Here is a 24,626-nt window from a genome sequence, read left to right on the forward strand (position 1 = left end):
TTGATGCATTCCAAGCTTTCTATTGGTTCTCATTTTTATTGGATGACTTATCCGTCACTTCTCCAAATTCTCTGCGCCTTCTTCCCCGTCTCCGGTTTCCCAACGCACGCTGCGCAAATGTGACGAAACCAACCTTTTGCGGGGGCTATTTCCTATTGGCTAAAGAGGAGTGACTCACCAACCAATCATAAAAGCCTTTCGCTGCTATTCCGTTTGTCCCTCTTGAGGTTGCTCTTTTAACAATTGACCTCTGAGCCTCCCTAGGAAAGTGATTCTTAAGCTAACTTTCCACCGCTTAGCTTCTGAACCCTGGGATGACACATTTTTCATCTCTCAGGAGACCTTCTAAATGTTTTACAAACTCCTGTCTTATCCCGGCTGTCAAAACCTGCCCTCTGACTAAGATTGTCTTAAATTTTACTTTAAAAAATGTTTGGGTCTTTAAAGGGTTTACATTAAATAATAACTGAATGTATGTGTTAGCACTACCAGACTTATTTGCAAACATTTGCCTGATCTTTTCAAAAACAAAAGTATTTTCTAAATTTCTCTGTGGGCAACTTGTGATTGTCCTATGGCAAATTATCCAGGTCAAATGGAACCCATTGCACACACCCCAACCCACCAGATAATTTATATTTTTACAAAACACAACATTGCTCCATTTTTTTAAAATCAAATTTCAGTTCAAACCTGCAGCAATGAGAGGTGCAGATAAATGATACAGTTGCTCATAGTTGTACGTGTATTTTCACTCCTACTGAATTTGTTTTGTTTGAAAAATCCCAAGCATTAAAATCATGAAGTTTTCTTGGCCATTATTAAAGGAAGAGGTTACGGACATTTGGAACTGTTTTAATTATTGAGGACAATATGTTTAATATTGTTCGTTACTTCTAACCAGATTTTTAATAAGTAGGTTATAGCAAGAAAATGAACCCTCATTGTGATACGTATCACAATGAAATATAACTGGTGTAGGCTTTCTGCTAGTTTTCTAAACAAGGAGAAAGCAGGGGAAAATACAATATTTGCCCATCAAATGAGATTAAAGGAAACTTGTTTTTGACCAAGGCAATGACGAGAGAGTTTCTGAACAGTATTATTAGAAAGTAAGTTCACATACGAAATACCAATCCAAGTAAAATGTTATTTTAAAATTATAGATCTTTTTAGTAAAATTCATATTGCAGTCACATCTCCTGCATGTATCTAGAAAGTGCTTTTCACTCATCTGTAAGTCAATAGTATGTGAGCTTTGTATTGGCCTTCCACCCTACACACAATTGCATATATGAAACATTGACTGTGTAATAAAATTTCACAGAATATTCCTTTCTGGAAATCTTAAATACATAGAATTTAACAGATTTAACTGGAGGCCGATCCAGCATCCAGCATCATATGTAATAGTTGTCAACCAGTGTAGAAGCAAATTTGAAAGTAGAAGTGTAGAAGTTAAATGTAAATTGCTTTTACAATTTGCTTCTTAGTAGTTGGTATTTTAAGATAAGAGCCCTTGAGTCTGCTAGTACATAAGATAGCTTTCAAGAAGAGTAGCTATTAATAGAGGTTGCCTAATTCCAATTTCAATTATAACCTATAATTTGTTGAGAATGTTCTTTTAAAATGATATGGGTAGTTATTAATTTTTTCAAAAGTAGTAGTGCCTTTGGTGTCTATTCCTTTATATTCTTTCTCCGGAAAGGATTTAAGTTACAGTCTTATCAACCAATACATATAGTAAATTATTGGTAATTCTATCTTGTCCTCACTATGTAGTTCAATATCATTTTGACATTTTGACTTCTCCTGGATACCCATAATCCCAATAGGCACTCCCTATTTCAGCTCTTCTTTATTTGTTATTCTTGAGTTCATTTATTGTTTATTCAGCTTCTCTCACTTGCTTCAGCTTCAGCTAGCAGCTGCTCAGGTTGATAAGAAAAATATACAATTGGCTTAATTTCACCATGCTTTCTTTTATTTCAAATACAGCAATCTTTTTTTTGTTTTTTCTACTTTCTATTTCAATAATTTCTTTTTTCCATTATGTATTTCAATATATTTAACAATTACACATACTAATAGTTTATTAAAACAAATTATAGAATCCTATAGAACTATAAACATATTTATTTGTCATTAATTACTTGTACTTAATTAAGTAATTAATTACTTCATTGTGCTACCCCTAATGTATAATCTTAGATTATTTCCAGTAACAAATCAAGTTGTTTCAATTGGCTGCTCCAGCAGAGGGCACTTTCACATCACAAGTTTGTCCTGGTCACTACTGCACACCAAAGAAAAAATGTTACTATAGACTGTAGAGTTAGGAAGACATGCACAATCAACACTTAGATGATATCCAAATATTTAAAATAATACAATGCTGTAAATACAATCATTGGCCATTGTATGCAGAATTTTTTTAGCATATAAAGGAGAATAAGTTTAGTTACAAGTTAGTGGCAAGCTGCAGTACTAATTCCCAGGTTTTGAGCAGAAAGCTGCTCTCAGAAGGCTTTCCACTCTCTTCCCTATTTAAAATACAACACATCCCCTTGAAGCAGAAAGGAGATCAATCTGGCAGGCATTTGGACCACAGCTGGTCTGGAAGTTGCTATTTCATGCCCTACAAATGTCTGACTTCTGATAACTTTATCTGTCAGGGAAAGCTTTTTTTATTTTTTAATTTTCTTTATTATATTATAATAGCACTAATATGAGTGAAGCTTTACCTAGGGAGCACCTGCAAAAAAAATATGCCCCACCATGAATACAACCTAACTTGCACTGAATAAAATATTAGAAAATTACAGTTACTGTATCCCATGTTGCTGAGTTTGACTTTGGAATACTCACCCAACAGGTTATTGCTCTGCATAATTCTTTTATTATTTCTCAGTTATTCAAGAATCCCCAACAATCAGCAAGAAAAATGAAATATACAGAAATAAATATGCACATGATGCTATATTGTGAAATGCCACAAAACTTCAGAACCACCGAGCTACAACAGAAATGGACAGGCCTAACCAGAGATATAATTTAATATTAAACTCAATTGTTACCCTTTGTTTTTGAACCAGATTCTACAGTCCAAATACAATTCTTCTGCACTCAAGCAACACTTAGAGAGCCTTTATTACAGCACTTTCTCATAGACACATGGCTTTGTAAGAAGGAGGGACAAGTGATTGATGTTTCACCTAGTACCATATCACTATTGTTACCATCTCATAATATGGAGAATTTCCAGCTATGGGAGTGCCACAAGTAGTGGGAAAAAAATTTAACTGATGAAACAACCATGGAAACCAGAATAGCAATAGAAGAAAAGAAGGTGGCAACCTCTGATTATTAAAATGCTTGTAACTAATGGAAAGCTATTCTTGTGCCACCATATCAGCATAGGCAGCAGATACCAAAGAAAGAGTTGCTGGTGTCCAGAAAGCTGGCTCTTCATTTTCCTCCATGCTCACACCCAACGCCGTGCTCCAGTGCTGCTGTCAAACAGGTAATACTGGCCAGAGACTTGAGACAAAAAATAAGAGATAGTGTTCGTTTTTTTGCCTGATTTGCCTTCCTATCTTTTGCTCTATTTATTTTTGTAGAGCTGCCCATCTTAGAACACAGCTCTAAGACAGAGAATAGGTTGAATTCTATAATGTTATACAATGTCATGCAATACCTAAAGGCTGTACAGAAATAGGGGAAATAACGATTTATCCAGAGTTGCTATCAATTTCACTTCTCAATATGAAATGGTTCGACTTTGTAACATTGCACAGACCCAGAAAACCCATAGAGATCCACCAATAGGCATGCCAATAGGCCTGTAATTATTCATCCTTTTTGCATGCTCTACAGTGGGTAACATCATCTGGCAAAATGTCTGTGTTTCAGAGCCACATAAGGTTGGGCTGTTTAATACCTGAATGGAAAATCAGCAGAGAATACAAGGGCTGCAGGTGAGACTGGAATTAAAAAAAACAGGCAAATCACTAATGTGGGTCTATCAAGAAAACTACCCAGAACACGGAGGTGATGGAGTGGAGGGATTATTATTTTTTGCCCCAGGACTATATCTGAATGATTTGCGGTGGGCTGCAGCAAAAAAAATGGGTGAGACAAGGAGGGAAAAAACCTCACTGACAACACAAGCATGACCTTACAATATTTAAGAGTTTCTGATAGACAACTTAGGCAAAAGAATGTCCATCAAGCCACCAAGAGACAAAAGTGTCCATAGAGCTGAATGAGAACCAATATGCACATATATGTAATCATCTACTCCCATATAATACAATGACCTATTCTTCAATGACCTATAATTTTTCTCTAGAATTAAAAAAAAAAAGAGCACAATCCAGTGTTAACAATTATGGGAAAAGAGCATAGACAGGACGTCCTTCATCTAAAGTCAGACTTCCCAGCAAGGAATTAGGGTAGTGTATTACTAAGTCCTCTGCAGAGCATAACAATGGCATAAATCCAGTATGGTCTCTGGCAATCATTCCTTATTATGTGTAAGGAAACCAGCAACATACAGTAGCAAAGGTTTTCAACTGCTTAAGCTCTGCAGTCTCTGTAGAAGCTCTCAGCCTCTTGCAAATAAATCCAGCTTTAGCTAAAAGATGAATTCTGGTATTTCCTTTCTTGCAGTTATATACAAGAGCTCATTTATGGGAAATTGAGAATTTATGTATTTTCTATTGACTGATTGGACTCTGCTCTAGGTGTGAAGATGATTTAAAACCAACTGGAGATTACACTTACTGGGGTCTTGAGCCCGGCCATCAAATTGGTACTCCTGTAATGAGAGGGGGGAGGGAGGGAGGGAGGGACAGAGAGAGAGAGAGAGAGAGAGAGAGAGAGAGAGAGAGAATGATGATGATGATCCACCTCTTCCCAAGGGCAAGAAGCCCAAGAAGAAGAAAGAAAGCTTCCTTGGACTTAACCTTCTATTATTTAGTGACTCTTCCAGAGCAGTACAAAGGCCTCATCCATATGACCTGCTTGCCGTGGCATCGGGCACCTCACTGTTTATCAAGAAGATAATGTCATTCTCAATTTAACCCTAGCCCACTGTGTGAGTAGCCTTTGTCAATCTTTTCTTGCTATACATCAAATGTGGTGTTTTCCATGTTGCTGGCTCAAATAGCATAGTGTAGCCTCATTCATGACCTCATTTTGTTATGGGCAATGCCTCCCCTCCTAGTGCTTCATGTACACATGCTCCCTCCCTATAATCCCTGATAGTGTCCCTCCAAGGTCTTTTCATCTTGAGCTGATGGGATACTTATCCTCCTTGAAAAGACCCTTCCCATAAAAGATTTAACCTGTCTTTTGAAACCCTGCTATAGTGTTTCCTGTTTGGGTGAGGCACCAATGTACCACCGAATACTTAAGATTTTCAGCTGGTGAGAGTAAATAACATTATAGTCATTTTTACCTGCTTGTAACTTCCTGACATCCTCCAGAGGAAAGTCCTACAGAGATGCATTGAGGGGACAGTGCCATTTTGCCTACTCTAATGCTATTTTATGTACTCCATGAGATACTTCCCTTGCTACTTATAGTGACAAGATGATTGCAACTGATCAACTGCAGAGGAAAACAGCAGCTTAAGCACAGTCTTGAATATATATTAGAGCCAAGGTGGCACAGTGGTTAAATGCAGCACTGCAGGCTACTGCTAGATCAGCAGTTCAGCGGTTCAAATCTCACCGGCTCAGGGTTGACTCAGCCTTCCATCCTTCCGAGGTGGGTAAAATGAGGACCCAGATTGTTGTTGGGGGCAATATGCTGACTCTCTGTAAACCGCTTAGAGAGGGCTTTCAGCCCTATGAAGCGGTATATAAGTCTACTGCTATTGCTATGTTTAAAAAATCAAGCTTTGAGAACATACCAGACTCTGCAAGTCAGTGGCATCCTTCATTTTCTGCTTCCTTTCTTCTTCTGTCACCTTGTAATTTTTCCCTGCTTCTTTGCTCCTACAGAGTGTGATACATTGCATGAAAAAAGAGTTCTTCCATTAATGTCCTGAGAAAAGTCTAGCAGAACCAATGACATAAAACATTGTTTCTCAAGTTTGACCAATTGAAGAGATGCGGACTTTGCTTTGCTGGCTAGGGAAATCTGGAAGTTGAAGTACACACCTCTTCAAGTGGCCAAGGTTGAGAAACACCGACATAAAAGATACAGCCTGGAGCTCTATCGCAAATTAACTGATGCTCCACTCCAGTTTTCTCCCAACTTGTGTCCACAAATATATGGAGACTACAGCATGACCATGGCTAGGTGTAGTAAGAATTACACTCCCAAAACATTTAGCACACACAAATCCACCCCAAATTTTTCTACAAGCATATGAAAGCTTGGGTGGAGGGGTTGGACTAGATTACCTACAAGGTGCCTTCCAACTCTGTTAATCTATTAAATCTGAAATGTAGGCTTTGGACATCAAGAGTGATCCACAGGACTTTTGCTGCAGATAGATTATCAAAAAAAATGGCAGCACCGATTTCTCAGCAACTACAAAATCTCATTACTATAGCCGTCCACATTTTCAGTAAACGAAAACATCAGTATGAAAACTGTTCTCTTATCATTTTTTAAAAGAAAAGATTGCAAAGGAATAAAAATGGCACAGAAATGAGGATAGTGTCTGATGAATTCTTTATAGCCAGGTGATGCAAGTGAGATTAGTGGGTGAGATTGAAGGGGTTTCAGATTGAGTCAAGATACTCTGAATAGTCATAAGAAGGGGATCACAGTACTTTTAAAAACCTGATCAGGCTTATGCAAGTGACATGGAACACTATTAAAACTGTCTCTAACCTTTGTTCTCTGTTACCCAAGTGATCACAGTGGACACAACTCCATAAAGTTTGGGAAGTCATATAATATAATGTTTGAGAGGCCATGTGCTATATAGATTAAAACTGAATTATTAGAAGTAATATATTGACTTCTTGCCCAACCCTAACATTAATGAAACCATTAATTCCTAGGAGATCATATACATTTATTTTATTTTAAGGTTTCATAATACCTGAAAGTGTGAGAACCACAGAACTAAAGAATAAAGCATGGATGCTTAGCATATTAAATGGTTCCTCCCTCTAGACTGCCAGAAGCAGAATTATAAGAAAAGCCAATAAAGTGAATTTGCATAAAATATTCTTATGGTAGAATGTTATTTTTCTTAGAGCCTTTGATGTAGAGTTTCCAAGCTGGCACAGAATTTCAGCTGTTAGGGTGTATTCAACAGAGCACCATCCACATCATGCTTCGCAAAAGACTTCTTTCCTCCTTCAGTTAATGTAAAAAGTGAGTCTGTTAGTATGTCCAATCGCTCATATCAAATGAAAAGATCAGCATGTAATAAGGTACAGGTAAAGGTTCCCCTCACACATATGTGCTAGTCATTTATGACTCTAGGGGGTGCTGCTCATCTCCATTTCAAAGCCGAAGAGCCAGCGCTCTCCAAAGATGTCTCTGTGGTCATGACTGAATGCCGAAGGCGCACGGAACGCTGTTACCTTCCCATCAAAGGTGGTTCCTATTTTTCTACTTGCATTTTTACATGCTTTCAAACTGCTAGGTTGGCAGAAGCTGGGACAAGTAACAGGAGCTCACTATGTTACACGGTGCTAGGTATTCGAACCACCAAACTGCCAACCTTTCTGATTGACAAGCTCAGCGTCTTAGCCACTGAGCCACCACATCCCTAGCATGAAATGCAGACACATATTTATAGACACACAAATTTATAAAAATGAAAATATTATATGACCAGCAAGGGAGCCACCACTGTAAACAACTATACAAAGACCAGAAGAATGGAATTCCTACTAACAAAAAGGAACATGTAGAAGCAAGACAAATAGTTTTCAATTGTACCTTTCTCAAAAGTAGCCATTTAAGTCTATATAAATATGTGTGTGTGTGTGTAGGTCATCCTCAACTTACAACAGTTCATTCAGTGATAATTCAAAGTTACAATACTGAAAAAAGTGACTTGTAATAATTTTTACACTTACGAGTGTTGCAGGACCCCCATGGTCATGTGATCAAAATTCAGATGCTTGGCAACTGGTTCATATTTAGAACAGTTGCAGTGTCCCAGGGTCATGTGATCACCTTTTGCAACCTTCTGGCAAGCAAAATCAATAGGGAAGCCAGATTCACGTAACAACTATGTGACTAACTTAACAACTGTGGCAAGAAAGGACATCAAATAGGGCAAAACTCACTTAGCAAATGTCTCACTGAACTACATAAATTTTGGGCTCAATTGTTGTCATACGTCAAGGACTGTATGTATGCATGCATGCATGATTGGTTCGTTTAAGATAGAGAAAGAAGTGGGACAAGGTTGCATTCTCTCTCCTTTCTTATTCAACCTGTGTGCCAAAATGATACTGAGGAAGCTAAATCAAAAATTAGGGTAATGATTGGAGGAAGAAACATCAACAATCTTCAATATGCTGATATACAACTCTCCTCTCAGAAAGCAAAGAAGGCCTAGACTAGAACATCTGGTCAAGAAAATCAAAGAAGAAAATGAGAATTTTGGTCTCTTTCTGAATATCATAAAGACCAAGCTCATGACCACTGCAAGGAATGGAAACATAGAAATAGAAACTGAAGGTGAAGACATAGACTGTGTGGAAAAATTCACTTTCCTGGGATCACAGATCGATCAAACTGGTGGATACAGCCCAGAAGTAAAACATCTCATTCACATAGCAATGATGAACATGAGTCATGTTCCTATTCAGCAATGATGAATACGAAAAGGCAAGGACATCATCCTGGCAACCAAATGTAGGTTAGTCCACTCTATCGTGTTCTTCACAGCTACCTAGAGTTGTGAAAGTTGGACCTTAAAAAAGCAAGACAGGAAGAATATCGACTTGTTTGAGCTGTGGTTCTGGAGAAGGCCCCTGTGTCTTCCTTGGACAGCAAAGATGACTAACAAGTACTAAAGTACATAACACCAGCCATGCCCTTAGAAGGCAAAAATCACAAAAATCTCACTTCTTTTGGCCATGTCATGCAGGCAAATTCACTGGAGAAAATGATTATGTTTGGAAGCGTTGATATTGATGGTGTGCTATCTTATTTTTCTTTGTTGGACTTTAAAATTAAAAATAATTAATACTTTTCATCTGTAGCTTATTTGTCCCCAAAATCAGACATGAAATATAGAAATAGTATTTTCACATGAAGATTACAAGTTATCCATGAGAAGAGGCACTTACGTGTTCTGCAATAGAGGCTGAGATCTTGGTGACTTTCTGAAAGCCAAACAAGGACAGAGTCAGTTTTCAGAAGGCATCATCTCCCATTTGAATGTGGTCGGAGCTTTGAGATGGTATGAAATAAATTATGTTTTTTTTCAGCCTGAAATATCAGGGAATGGTTTCTTGGAGCATAAAATAAATTGGAAAAGATCAACTTTTCTGGACAAGGGAAGTGTTATAGTATATTTTTGGAAAGTAAGGGTTCCCCTCGTACACATGTGCTAGTTGTTCCCAACTCTAGAGGGCGGTGCTCATCTCTGTTTCAAAGCCGAAGACCCAGCATTATCCAAAGATGTCTCTGTGGTCATATAGCCGGCATAACTAAATGCTGAAGGCACACAGAACGCTGTTACCTTCCCACCAGAGGTGGTTCCTATTTTTCTACTTGCATTTTTACATGCTTTTGAACTGCTAGGTTGGCAGAAGCTGGGACAAGTAATGGGAGTTCACTCCGTTACAAGATGCTAGGGATTCAAACCGCTGAACTGCCAACCTTTCTATCAACAAGCTCAGCATCTTAGCCACTGAGCCACCGTGCCCCTTATAGTATATTTTATCAAATAATATAATGCTCCTTAGTTGAGGATTGCTCATATTTGGTTTTTGTCTAAGAAGTATCATATGCATAGCTGATGTTAATAACTGTAGTCATCGTGGAGAAGGTCCGTCTAAGTAGTTGCTAATAGTCAGCATAATCAATAAGTCAATTTGTAGTTAATGTTAGATTTCAAGCTAGTAACACAGATATGGTTTTCCTAAATATTCACCTCCGGCAGAATTGCCAAAACAGCAGGCCCAAGGCAGAAAAGAGGAGGACTCCAGTGAGTGTAAGAACCACCACAAACCATGCATCTGGTGCCCAGTATGTCACCGTTCTATGCAAAATAATCGGCTTCTTGGGGGTTGTCTGAAATCATAATAGTATAAATTTAGTATGCAGAGACACACAGGTTTTATCAGATGCTAAGCTCCGCCCAGTCAAACTCTACCCATGAAGCTCATGAAAGAGCTAAATTATTGGATGCTGATTCTTCTTGAATTTTAGGGACATTTTTTTTTCAAACCATTCTTCGTCATAACTCAGATTCAATCTATTATTCCTTATTCAGCCTGCAACAGTGTTTCAACAATGCCAGGGATTGTTTAGCCCTACGCCTATTGCAAATTACAATTTATAGCAGCCAAACTAGTATGATTAATGCGACCAGCTCTAGGAGTTTTTGACATTGTCTCAGTAGCTAAGTCAGAATACTTTACAATAGCAAGATAAAACCGTGCTGAGTAGCAGCCTCAGAGTCATTCACTCTCACATGCATATTCCAAATCACATGGAGAGGGGAAAAAGTAACATAAAGTAACAAAAAGACTGTGGTTTAAATCCCAATTTGGGCATGAAAGCTAGCTGAGTGAATTTGGGCCAGTCCCTCTTTTTCAGCCCAACCCACTTCACAGGGTTGTTGTTATGGGGAAAATAGGAGGAGGAAGGAGTACTATATATATATATTCACTGTGGTGGGATAAAAATAAATAGTGCTAAATCCCCAATGCCTCAGAAAATCCACTGGGCTTTCACGTTGCCAGAACCTAGAAGTCAATCTTTAAATGCCAGTCTGCAATGAAGCATCCAAATGCTTCATTATGGAAGCAATGTAGACAGAGAAATATCCATTCTCATGACTTACTTCACCGACTGGGGAAATAGTCCATGGGACAAATACCACAAATGTATGATAACTCCAGTGATGCCCAAAACACATATGACTGCTCACCGTAGTCGTTCTGGTGGTAGTAGGTACAGTTGTGGCCCAAGGGGTCACATTAACAACAACTGTGACTGTGGTGGTGAAGCGAGGTAATCTGACACTGTCTGTCACTTCCACAAGAAGCACAAAAACAAGAGGATCATATATACCATCAGGTCTGTAGGAAAAGGTGTTAGGGAAAAGGGTTGGTCCTACCATGCGAAAACGGCCATTTACGTTGCCTAGAAAAGAAAAGAGCATTTCTGTTTCAAGTGAGTGTTACATTTATTCCTAACTGATCCACAATCCTCACTATTTTAGATCTCTGCCAACACCAAAACACAGTAGACATTGTCATATTCATACCTGTGACTCTGATAGTCACTGGGAGCATCTTGAGTCAGCAACAAGACAACTTGCCACAGCCAACTTGCTGCGGCCAACTCACCATGGCCATTTCACCACGGCCAACTAGTCGTCGCCAACTCATCATGGTCAACTCACTACGGGACAATGTAACAATTCTATTTATTTAAAATAAGTAAGAATATGTTAATGTTTGCCATTCACATTTTATTCTGCCCCTCTTTTTGCATGCATCCTTTGCTCATTCTATTCCACCATTTCTTTGATGTTAGTGTAACTCTTGTCCTGCAGTGAGTTGTCCTGTGGTGAAATGGCCATGGCGAGTTAGCCATAGTGAGTTAGCAATAGCAATAGCAATAGCAGTTAGACTTATAAACCGCTTCATAGGGCTTTCAGCCCTCTCTAAGCGGTTTACAGAGTCAGCATATCGCCCCCACAGTCTGGGTCCTCATTTCACCCACCTTGGAAGGATGGAAGGCTGAGTCAACCTTGAGCCGGTGAGATTAGAACCGCTGAACTGCAGATAACAGTCAGCTGAAGTGGCCTGCAGTACTGCACCCTAACTACTGCACTACCTCGGCTCTGGCTGTGGCAAGTTGATCATGGCGAGTTGGCCATGGCGAATTATCATAGACCCTCCTGAGCTAATTAGTGCTCTCCTTCCTTCCACTAAGGCTGACCAGTACTGGAGAGCAAAAATCCAGTCGGTTGCCTTCTGAACTACTGTAGTGGCATTTAATGAGTAACAATCCAGAGGTGGTATTCAGCAGGCTCTCACCAGTTTTGGAGAACTGCTGGTGGAAATTTTGAGAGTCAGAGAACCGGTAAATACCACCTCTGACTGGCCACACCCCCATCTATTCTCTTCCTCCCAAGTACCAGCTGATCGGGAGGAAATGGGAATTTTGCAATATCCTTCCCCCTGAAGTGGGGTGGGAATGGAGATTTTACAGTATTCTTCCCCTGCCACACCCACCAAGCCATGCCACACCCACCAAGGCACGCCCACAGAACCGGTAGTAAAAAAATTTGAATCCCACCACTGTAACAATCTCACAACCACCCGCCACATAAAAATGATAAATGACTAATGACGTGCCTCATGAATCATTATTTTTCTAAACTTGCAGTAGGGTACATTGTAAAAAAATATAAACAAAACCAATGAAATGTCTCCTCCCATTGACAGGGCTTCCACTACACTGTTGCATTAAAAACCTTCTGTGAATTGTGAAGATGGCAGAATAGCATTCGTTTCATTTTTCAACAAGGTGCTCTCCCAAAAACTTTAACCAGGGCTTCATGTAGCTATTTTGTCTGAAATGATAAGTTCTAAATGTAGGGATATGATGGATGAGAAGAAAAGCTCGAGAAAGAAGATACCTTAGTAGAATTTGGAAGATGGGGGTGGGGGGGGGAGATAGAGAAAGGTTCCAGCTGCTGTGTTACTCCTGGCTTGAGCCAAAGAATTAGGATGTGGGGAAGAGACCAGTTTCCTTCCAGTTAGGAAATGGACTATCCTCTGCAGCATAATCCTATTAAAAATTGGTCCCTTTTCAGTTCACTAGGCAAAAGATGGGGTAGTTTTGCCACACATTAAAAATTGACCCCATCTCTGCCAACCTGCTTGTTTTATCTTCCTCCGTTCTGAGTGCTCTCCCACTTGCTGGGCCACAAGCAATTCCCACAGAAGCTCCATCACCTTCCATTTAACTTAGTTTGAACTGCAATTCCCAGAGGTAAGGAGCCCTATTTCACATCATCATCAAAAAGTCTAGGGCCGTGATGGCGAACCTATGGCATGCCTGCCAGAGGTGGCAGAGTGAAGCCTCTCTGCTGGCATGCACACCATTGCCCCAGGTCACATTTCCATGGTGTTTCTTTTGTGAGCTTCTGTTCCCCTACAAACAATGAAACAGAAGCTCACACACACAAAAAAATCTTACTTCTTGCCGTGCTGCAGGTGTTGGGATGCCCCGCCTCCCACCAACCAGCTGGTCTTCGGGTGTCTGCTGCGCATGCTCGCATGTCTGCACACATGCATGTTTGCACACACACACGTGTTCACACGCGTGCACCTTACAGTTTGGGCATGCGCGCACACGCAGTTTCGGCCCTCATTGTCTAAAAGGCTCGCCATCACTGGACAATTAAGGGCAATTAAGGGAGAGCATCCCCATGAAAAAAATATGCTTGATTTCCAGCACATTCCCTCTATCATTGCTATCTAGAACTAACTGGGTCCAACTTGCAATTTAATTATTCTGCAATTTAATTATTCAATCATTTTATCAGTAGCAGCAGTAACAGCCGTCACTGGTGAGCTTCCATTCTCCAACTTTTTCCCTGTTTCAAGTTCAGCTTATTCCTTCTTTTTCCAGAAGAACACCCTGGTTCGAATCTCTTTTAATTTATTTAAACAGGTCCCGGCAATTTGTGACCCATTCCATACCACGAACAATGTTGTAGGCCAGTTCGGTTCCACTCTCTTCATCTTTACAATCAATATCGGTGATTTTTAAATTTCTGGCTTGGGTGGAATATATGGAACGCACCAAAAATGGTTCTGCACACTTAGGAGGATGATCGTTCACATCCTGGGGATAAAAAAGATACCAAGGTTCATACGCTTACAGGTTTCCAAACATTCTCCTCCTTGTTGCAATGATTACAAAAAAAACAAGCCTTCAAGCAAGAAAGATTTCCAGGCCTCAGGCTTCCCCTGTTGCCGCAAAGGGAGTTAAGCTATTGCAACATGTGTATAATTGTAATTCTACACAAACCAAATAAGACTAAAAAAACAGCATAAAGCAGATACTTGGAGAAGTGATTTTGAGCTGGAAAAGTATGACTTTCTGCAGTTGGTGATTTGCCAGATGAGATTACAATTCAGATCTTCCTTGATTTACAACCATCCGTTTAGTGACCATTTGAAGTTACGATGGCAATGAGAAAATTGACTTATGACTGTTTTTCACATTTACGACAGTTTGCAGCATCCCCAGGGTCATATGATTAAAATTCAGATCTGGCTCATATTTATGACAGCTCCAGTGTCCCGGGGTCATGTGATCACCTTTTGTGGCTCTCTGAAAAGCAAAGTCAATGGGGAAGCCCGATTCACTTAACTACCATTAAGAGCTAGCAATAGCAATAGCAGTTAGACTTATATACCGCTTCATAGGGCTTTCAGCCCTCTTTAAGCGGTTTACAGAGTCAGCATATTGCCCCCAACAACAATCCGGGTCCTCATTTTACCAACCTTGGAAGGATGGAAGGCTGAGTCAACCCTGAGCCGGTGAGATTTGAACAGCCAAACTGCAGAACTGCAGTCAGCTGAAGTAGCCTGCAATGCTGCATTTAACCACTGGGTCACCTCGGCTCTGCAAAGCTGCAGAGATGCACTTAACTTAACATCTGTGGCAAGAAAAGTTGTAAAATGGAGCAACATTCACTTAACTGTCTTCCTTAGCAAAAGACATTTTGGACTCAGCTGTGGTGTTAGTTTGAGGACTATCTGTATTCAGTGGGCTAGCAGGCATTCCTCAAAGTTATATACAGTATTAAGATCATAACCCATAAAACAATCCACTGCCCTCAGTGAAAACCTGCTCCATCCCAGGCCTTGCAAAAGTTTTAGAACTTATTTTTGTTAGCAGAGCAATAAAAAGGAAAATGGTTACCCTGCTTTTCTCTTGTATTACAGTGCTCTGGATCTGAAGCAGATTTCATGGCTGCTATTTAACACTGTATGTCATTTTAAAAGTTGCATGCAAATGCCAGGCTAAAAAGTCAACGCTTTTAGAGAAGATCCTACGTTCTACATTTCAGTTCCTAACAGCACAGCTATTGGTCTAGGGTTTGAGGGAGAATGGGCAGTGAGTCCAATGCATCTAGAAGGCACCAATTTGGCCACTCTATACAGCTGGTCTCGCTCTACTCCCACTTGAATAAAAATAAATTTTTATTTATTTTTAAATAAATTTTTGCAATTTTTGTTTTCAAGGTTTCTGACAAAGAGGACCCACAGATAGGCATCTTTACAGCAACAGGGAGGACAACAGGCCCTGTTTCCCCTTGCAAATCTCCTTAACAAATGGACATTTTAGAGGAGTGATAACTTAAAACCAATAAAATACATCACTGTGTAGCCCTGTGTTTCTCAACCTTGGCGACTTTAAATCCTGTGGACTTTAACTCTCAGAATTCAATTTGCAAAGCTGGCTGGGGAATTCTGGGAGTTAAAGTCCACAGGATTTAAAGTCGCCAAGGTTGAGAAACACTGGTGTAGCCTATTGAAGAGCAGAAGTGGGAAGAAACAAATATATAACACAGGATACATTTGGATATTGCCCCCACTACTCACACAGCAGATGAGTAATTGTAAATCATAGGAAAAGGAGGCTGGTTCAAAGCTCATCTTTTCCTAGCATAAAATGGGCCAACCTTTCTGTAAACAGAGTGGGTGCACTCCCGTTTTTAAAAACTAGAGGGGGACATTTAGTCATGCTGCTACACAGCTAGAGCCGAACACGTTGCCTTTCTTCAGTTTCTCTTTTTTAGGGCTACGGTAAAGCATTTAAGAGACTTAATATTGTCTTTATTCAAATATCCATAGACATATGCGCATTCCTCCTCCCCCCCCAACAATTTACATCCCCAAAACCTGGTGTTTGGCATCTGCCACTGCTGAATTGTTCCGCAGAGTTTCAGGAGGTACCAAGTGTGGTGAGAATCCAGCATGCAAGTCAAGTGTTCTCCAGCCATCTCACTTAATCAACTGTTTGATCTGGGGGATATAATTTATGGTGCAGCTGGGGTGGGGTGTGGGGGTAGTCAATGCTCTGTATCAACATACTGTAGCATCTCTTCTTTTTTCAAATTACCTGCACGAAAACCATGACGTTACACGTTGTTGTCCTTTGAGTACCGTCGGCTGCTTCATTCCCCAGGTCTTTTAGAATGACAGCCAGATGATACACTTTCTGTACTTCATAATCCAGGGGCAAAAGTACATGCAGCTGACCTGTGACATGTTATAAGAAACGGTTCTGGGTGATTTCCAGTTTAGTCTGCATCCAGACCCAGCCTGCTCCTTGTCAGTATCTATATCTACATGCCACACAGTTCAGCTAGCAAAAATATTTATTTATTGTGGTGCTTATTTATTATACATAGTAAATATCAAAACACTTAACTGGAAAGCCAGGATGGAAGGCAGGCAAAAGCAGAGAGAGAAATAAAGAAAAATGATCAATGGTCAAGAATCTCCCTTCCTCCCTTCCTTCCTCCCTCTTTCTTTTGTAATTAAGCTATTTGACACTGTCCAATAAACTAGAAAACCCTATGAGCTTTCTGTCTTTTCACTATTTTTTGTAAGTGTCATTTTCTTCTTTAGGAATTGTTTGACCTAAAATATATAGTAGTCAGTGACGTGCAGTCAGGGGAGGCAGAGTCTCACCACTGTCATCATGAAAAGAAAAGAAAAATTAAAAGGAAAAAGGCTGAGGTAGTTGCTGCCAGAGTCACAGTGGATGACTCTGCTTAGTGCTTAACTGTTTAAGAAAGCCTCTAAAAAAGTGCCCTCTACAGGAGGAGGCGGGAGAACCATGTGCCTCATTTAGTCTGACTTTATGATCACATGAGCAGAGTTAAGCAAGGGTTAAAAGCCGAAAAATTCCTTATGTAGATGAGGCACTTGGTTCTCTTGCCTCCTCCTGTAGAGGGCGTTTTTTTAGAGGCTTTTTTAAACAGTTAAGCAGAGTCATCCATTGAGGACTCTGGCAGCAACTAGCCCGGCCTGACCTCAGCAGCTCTTGCCTTTTTCCTTTTATATTTTTATATTTTCATCATGGCAGGCAAGAGCAGAGTTGAAATCCTCTGTGATTGTGAAACAGCTGGAAAAGGTATGTGGGTCGGAGGGAGGGGGAGGAATTCAAATTTAATGTAATTTGTAAGTAATTGTAAGTAATTTATGTGTGTGTGTGTGTGTGTGTGTGTGCTTTTCTTCACTCAGAGGGAGAGGCAGGAAGGGCAGCCCGCCAGCTTTCTTTCTCTGTGTCGGGGAAGCCCGCCAGCAGAGGCGGGTCTTTTACCTGCCTCTGCTGGCGGGCTGGCACTTTCTTTCTTTCAAGAAAGCAGCTTTTGGCCACCCTGCCACTATGTCCAACATAGAGGTGTTCCGGTGCTATGTCCGACATAGAGGTGTCACGCCTCTATGTCGGACATAGTGGCAGGGCGGCTTTTGCCCGTTTTCAAGAAAGCAAGCAAAAGCCACTTTCAAGAAAGCTTTCTTTTTTTCAGTTAAAATGTTTTTATTTTCCATTTTCCATTTTCATACACTCACATATATACTGTGCATAGCCGGGGCCATACAACATTAAACAATAATCACAGCAATTCCTCTTGTCAACAATACCCCCACAAAATAGAAACCCAATATATCTCTTCCACTCTCCATACACCTCTTTCTTCCGCTTTCTTGAAAGCTTCTTCTGCTTTCTTGAAAGCTTTCTTGAAAGCGGACAAAAGCCACCCTGCCACCCCAGTGCTATGTCCGACATAGAGGCGTGACGCCTCTATGTCGGACATAGGGCAGCAGCAGACAAAAACCACACTGCCACTATGTCCGACATAGTGCCAGGGCGGCAGGGCGGCTTTTGCCCATTTTCAAGAAAGCTTTCTTGAAAGTGGGCAAAAGCCGCTTTCTTTCTTTTTGCCTCACCAGCCATAAACCTCACAGCACGTCACTGATAGTAGTGTCTATACTTCGCAGAGTTTGGAACCTGCCTTCCTCATGCAGTTGCTAAACATAATTCGATTCTAAATAGGTGAAACTATTAGTGAAAGAAGACCATTAAGCTGTTTGGTAAATAAAGCCTGGAGAGGCCCTGGCAAGTAGGACCACCATTAGCTACCTGTATGGCTACTAATGTAGAAAACTCCAGCATCCGCATCCATTAGGCTGTATTCAATTTTGTTGAATGGATAGTCTTGATCAGAGCCATTGACATTGCCAAAGCTGTATCCATACTCAGTATTCTCTGGTACACTGAATACATGTTTTGAGCACTTTGGGTCGAATTCATTCACTGGTGTCGCTGTCACCAGCACAGAAACAGTGGCTGCAAGATAGAGAAAGAAACCCAGAAAGCTTATATGATAACAAAGTTCCAGCAAGCACTTTGTAATTGGCAAGTAATTAAGTTGCCTAATCTGCATAATTACAGACAGCAAGCAAAGCTCAAATGCAGTAGTACACAAGGCTGCAGATCTGAAGGTTTACCCCTGGGTTTGCCAATCAAGTGGGCGATTTGATTTTTAGAGGAAAGCAGGGATCAGAATGAGTAAGAAACTGGCATCTGCTTATCTCCCAGTGATAACTCCTTCTAGGTCTTTTTCACAGTGCTATTGTCGGTTCTTAAAGGCACAGTCAGGAATCAACCACAAGAAATACCAGAACTCTATTTATATAAGCTATAATAACACAAAAGTTTGACAAGATTTCTCCTTCTGTCTCTCTTATATCAAAGACAGTTACTCTTGGGTTTCCTTGGCATACTTTTCTGCCTTCCTGGACTAAGTTCAAGTTTTGCTAATGGTTGCTGCATGTTTTCTTCAAGGCCATCTCCGTAGTTCTGTATATTACATATTGGGGTGTAAGTCACATGGAGAAGAATTCAACACTCTTTTGTCCATTTCACTGGAAAGTTTGCCCTTAATCATACTTTATACATGAATGGGGGTAGACCTGTGATCCTCAGTCTTTTGGCTCCCGCAATATATTTGCAATTTTGAAAACCTGCCATAAGCATTCTCATAAAATAGCTACTATGAGAAAAAGCCAATTTACTGGAAGGCAAGCTAAAGAGGTTAATTCCTGCTACCCAATCTCTACCATTTCACCTTACATCTGTCCTTATTTTTCTGGGCAGCTGGGCATACTGCCAAACAAAATACTGGCTCTAGCTACCAAATCATTTGTCATTTCTAATGCTTCTGGGGGGATAGTGAAGTTCAGAAACACTGCTGGAAACAAAGATAATGCTTGAGGCGGGTGTTTTGTTCTGAACCACACCACCTTGATTTTTTAAGAAACCTAAAAATAAAAATAAGATCAGGGAAGATATAGAGCCTGGCAGCCATTAAATGAGAGCTCTGTGGCCACATACCCACTCTGGCATCTACCCAAGAGACCCATGAGGTGGGCTTATATTGACACATACGGCTAAGCACCAACACATAGAGAATGATTATGCACATCTTTAGAAATGATTCGTATGTTGGCTTGATATGGTTAGAACTTAGTACAAGAACTTGATTCTCTTACATACTGCCATTCTGCTAAATTTGCTCAGCTTGTATATGTATTTTAAGTGTATTTTAAATTAATAGTCATGTCCCATTGGGGAAAGGATTATTCTAATACATATAGGAAGAACACAGTTGTATTAAATAGCCTCTGAACATTTCCTGTTTGGCATAATTTTATTATTTCAATTGTATTAATATTTTGATGGATTTGTCAAACATACATCTTGGTAGTCTATCCTGGGCTTTCCGATTGATCTGCTTTCTATGGGGGAGGACACAGATCACATGGAGTTGTTGTTTGCCTCTCACAAATTTACTTAGCAATTGTTTCCAGTCAGGCCCCAATGCATGGCTCCCATCAGTCTCAACCCACTGCTGTTTTTCAATTGCTTCTTTCGGGCTCTTAGATGCCTTTACATTAATATGCTGATAACTGCTTCTGGGAAAACTAATAATTGCCCTATTTTACTTTCAACAGTACTGAAAAAAAGTGTGATCATTTGACTCTGATCAATGACCATGGAAACAGGAAGGTGTTTGTCAAGAAAATTATATGATCTTTTAGTCACTAAATGTGAAGCTCAAACAAATTTTATTTCTCAAGCTTGAATAATTCTCCTTATTTGGGGAAAAATATATTCTTTAGTAATTTAGTCTGTAATTTCAACTACCCTGATACGTTTTATTTTATTTATTTTTTGTTTCATATGAAGGGCAGGAAATAGTATATCAGTTAGCTTTGCTTTCTGCATAAAATTACATTATAGTAGTAATACTTTTCTCCAGATCAGACAAAAGTGATAAACATTCTAAATTTATTTTTATCAACACATTTCAAATAGCTATTTATGCAACCATGGCCCAAACATTTGGGTGAAATATGTTCTAGAATTCTTCCAGGTTTCTTTGACTTCATCAATATCCAGGAATGACAAACTTCAAATAGTGCTTTTTAGCAATGTGGTACTTACTGGTTTGTGCAGGGCTTCCTTCATCAATCACTAGAATGTCAGCCTTGTATTGAAAGTTAAGAGAGGCCATACTTCCTGAATCACAGTCCAAACTGCTATTTACCTATCAGACCACAGGATAGAAAGATCAGGAGAAAGAGGACAGAGGTTACCTTTAGTTATTGACCCATGGCAGAGAAACTTATGGTATCTTCTACAAAAGAGAGACGTCCTTAGTCAACTAAGAGATCCAAAGCTCCAATCAGGGTCCCTAACGCACCATGATCCTGAATGGAAATTCAGTGCCCCTTTGAGCTTTGTACTAAATTTACTGTTCATTTAAATGTAGATTTTCAGTACTGCTCATATGAATTGTTGTGGATATATATTGAATATATATATTCAAGCCTTCCCTGATATATACCTAGCAACTGATGTTCCACTCCAAAGACTCACCTGAAGATTTGGACCATCCATTTTGAAGCTATAAGGTGGGTTCTGGTTGACTATATTGTACGTTAAGCTGCTATTGATATTCTCTGGATCATAGCAAGACAGAGACAATATGGGGCCACTAATGTTTTCTGGAACCTGAGTCCTGGAATTAAGCAAAATTAATCACAATAAAAGAAACAGCAACAAAAAGGTAGAAAGAGAGATTTGAAGGGAGCAAATATTTCCATTTTCTCCTCGTCCCTTGATTTTCAGAAGTTTCTCTTAAAAGACTGTTTTTAAAAGAAAAGATAGCACTTCAAGATTTCCAACAGGGCTAATAATTTAGTTTTGGTTTATGAGGTCAAAAGATATGTATCTTGGTTTCTGATTTCTCCAAACCATTAGCCCACAATTAATGAAACTTGTGTGACCTCCAGATTTGTTGAATTACACAATCAAAACCTGTTCCTGGAGATGATTTAATTGATTAAGGAATTTACCTGGATCTATTTATCTTAAAGTAATCCTAAACACTCTTCCCACTTAGCAATCTAACTCCTATACTTCTCACAGAAACAGTAGCCCTCCTAATCACCTAATCTACCACACATTCACCTCTATGCAGAAAGTTAGACACCGTCAAATTGATTCTATTACTCTATGTTTTCTTGGCTAAGATACCCCAATTTTCTTTGCAAAGACGTACACAAACACAGCGGGAGAACACAAGGGTGCTTCCAAGTTCTCCTGCTTCACAGTAATGTTGACAAGGATGATGGCTTGATCAGTGGGATGTAACATATTGTAAGCTTTCACCTTCAACTGGGTGTTTGCTAAGCTTGGATTGTTTTTCAGATCTAAGTAGTATGTGGTCTTGATGATGCCTGTATCTGCATAATTAAAGATATATTATTTTATTAAGAAATTTAATTACATTTGGAAAAACGTATACAAACTGAACTTGAGAAAGAGAAGAGAATAGGAAGTAAGGATAAAAGTGGAGTAAAAAAGAAGAAAGAAGAAAAGCAAAGAAAATGCAGGTAGTCCTCAATTTATGACAATTGAGGCAAACATTTATGTTGTTAAGTAAGAAATAAGTGAGTGAGTTTTGTCCCATTTTACGACTTTTCTTGCCACATTTCTTAAGTGAATCACTGCAGCTGTTAAATTAGGAACCAGGTTGTTAAGTGACTCTGGTCTCCTCATTGGCTTCGCTTGTCAGAAGGTCACAAAAGGCGACCACATGACTCTGGGACACTGCAATCGTCATAAATATAAGTCAGTTGTCAAGCATCCGAGTGTAAATCATGTGACCATAGGGATGCTAGAATGGTCATAAGTGTGAAAAACTGTCACGTCACTTTTTTCAATGACGTTGTAACTTTGAATGGTCACTAAATGGAGTGTTGTAAGTCGAGGACTACCTGCATAATAAGGAAAAAGAAAAGAAATAAATAAACATCAATGACTTCCAACCTTACTCACAATAAATAAATTTAATAACTATTCAATGTCTATAAACAGATGTCTCTTTTTCTCATATCCCATCCCTTAGCTATATGCCAATTCATTTTAAAAATTGTCTTTTCAACCCTGGTGTCATTAATAAGCTCATAGAGGGTTGCTAGAACATTACAAAAAATAATTTTAACATTGATTATATAAACAATTTTAGATTCCTTCCTTTTACTTCTAGCAGTCTTAATTCAATCAAATATTAGTGTAGGATTTTATTTCTCTTCAATTCTTTATCCTATCCCACAGATTTCTTCAAGGCTTTAGCAAGCCTCTTGTAGATCCAATAAGAAAGCATTTCTCAAGTCATTCTCTTGGATCATCATCTGTCCTCTTCTAAATTGTTCTCTTCTTCTGCCATTTGTAGTTCCATGTGCTGTACTTTGTTTTATCAGATAAAATTTCTGATCACATCTGTTTTCCTTTATTAACATGTTTTAGACACAGATTACTTATAGAAGCAGGCGTTGCTAGTGACACTGTTGATACTCTAGTTACTAACTTATGGACTTATTCTTCAAAGATCTCCTTTAATATTTCTGAAGTTGTAATATTTTTTACCATACTGTAAGTCCCAGTATTATTTGACACCAGTATAGTTTGTCTCCTGCTTAAAATCTTTAGCTTCCTCTAGTGCAGGGGTGTCCAACTTGCGGGCCGCGGGCCAGACATGTCACACACTGGCCACGCCAGGGGTGAAATTCAGCAGGTCCTGACAGGTTCTGGAGAACCGGTAGTGGAAATGTTGAGTAGTTTGGAGAACCGGCAAATACCACCTCTGGCTGGCCCCAGGGTGGGGTGGGAATGGAGATTTTGCAGTATCCTTTCCCTGCCACACCCACTAAGCCATGCCCACAGAACTGGTAGTAAAAAAAAATGAATTTCACCACTGGACCATGCCCACCCCTGGTTTAGCGAAGTGGGGAAAGTCATGATACATCATGTGTCAACAACGTGATGCCACGAGTTTGACACCCCTGCTCTAGTGTCTAGTTTCTGAAATCATAACTTATCTTTTATCTCACTTCCAATTGCAATAACAAAAACAACTGTTTCCTACAAGAAATTGTTATTTTTTATAGTTAATTCCAAAATCTCATAATAAAAGTCAATACTTCAAATTTATCTGGACCCCTAATCAATCAGTACAGTAACTTTCTCAGATCAAAATCTTATTTAGCTTTTTGCTGTTTATTTCAAAGTCTTTAATCTCTTAAGCTTTTAGGTAATATTTGTTTTGTTCAGAGTTGAAGATACATTTTCCTGATGAAGACTTCAAACCTGTTATTCCAAAGATCTCTAATACCGTAGCCTTAAAATAGTTAATTCAGGTAGTCCTTTGACTTCATTTAATGGCCATTCAAAATTACAACGGCCCTGAAAAAAATGACTGATGATGATTTTTCACAATTATGACCATTGCAACATCTCCATGTGATCAAATTTTGGACAGTTGGCAACTGGCATGAATTTATGACTGTGACAGTATTAGTGGGGTCATGTGATCACATTTTGTGACCTTCTGACAAGTCAATGGGGAAGCCAGATTCACTTAACAACCATGTTACTAACAATTGCGGTGCTTAACAACAGTGACAAGAAAGGTCATAAAATACAGCAAAACTCAACAAGTGTCTTGCTTAGCAAAGGAAATTTTAGGCTCAATTTTGTGGTTGTAAGGAACCTGTAGGCAAATTCCAAAAGTAATTAGAAACTTAGTGTCCTTTAAAAGCTCTTCCATGGTTGCAAGCAAGATGGTTGATCTTTTCATCTCCTGGTGCTCAAACTCACAGAAAACTGCCGGTTCCCTTGCGAGAAGCAGCCATTGGAGCACATATGGGCAATCCTGTCCTTTCCTTATCTGGAATGGGTCCAAGGAACCAAACTCACCAGTTCCTTGGTCTTTACCACTTGTTTTTACTTTTGTTGCTTTTATAGCACTGTTTTCCATACCTTCCCTGGAAGCCCTTTAATGAAGGAAGAAT

At 39.5% G+C, this 24,626-nt stretch overlaps 1 protein-coding gene across 1 annotated transcript in view; it reads right to left on the reverse strand.

Moving 5' to 3' along the window:
• Positions 1 to 2,223: 2,223 nt before the first annotated feature.
• The window catches only part of CDHR4 (cadherin related family member 4), a 35,436-nt gene continuing 13,033 nt past the window's right edge, over positions 2,224 to 24,626 (reverse strand). Inside the window, exons 11-22 of the mRNA XM_032239077.1 lie at positions 21,833 to 22,016; positions 21,148 to 21,289; positions 20,713 to 20,815; positions 18,346 to 18,552; positions 16,315 to 16,454; positions 13,881 to 14,025; positions 11,090 to 11,304; positions 10,088 to 10,227; positions 9,279 to 9,314; positions 5,918 to 6,002; positions 4,786 to 4,819; positions 2,224 to 3,540 (exon numbers count right to left, since the gene is read on the reverse strand). Coding sequence (XP_032094968.1) covers positions 3,485 to 3,540; positions 4,786 to 4,819; positions 5,918 to 6,002; positions 9,279 to 9,314; positions 10,088 to 10,227; positions 11,090 to 11,304; positions 13,881 to 14,025; positions 16,315 to 16,454; positions 18,346 to 18,552; positions 20,713 to 20,815; positions 21,148 to 21,289; positions 21,833 to 22,016 — 1,487 coding nt within the window. The 3' untranslated portion in view covers positions 2,224 to 3,484. The remainder of the gene's footprint in view (positions 3,541 to 4,785; positions 4,820 to 5,917; positions 6,003 to 9,278; positions 9,315 to 10,087; positions 10,228 to 11,089; positions 11,305 to 13,880; positions 14,026 to 16,314; positions 16,455 to 18,345; positions 18,553 to 20,712; positions 20,816 to 21,147; positions 21,290 to 21,832; positions 22,017 to 24,626) is intronic.

This window comes from Thamnophis elegans, chromosome 2 (genome assembly GCF_009769535.1).
Source record: "Thamnophis elegans isolate rThaEle1 chromosome 2, rThaEle1.pri, whole genome shotgun sequence".
Taxonomy (NCBI): domain Eukaryota; kingdom Metazoa; phylum Chordata; class Lepidosauria; order Squamata; family Colubridae; genus Thamnophis; species Thamnophis elegans.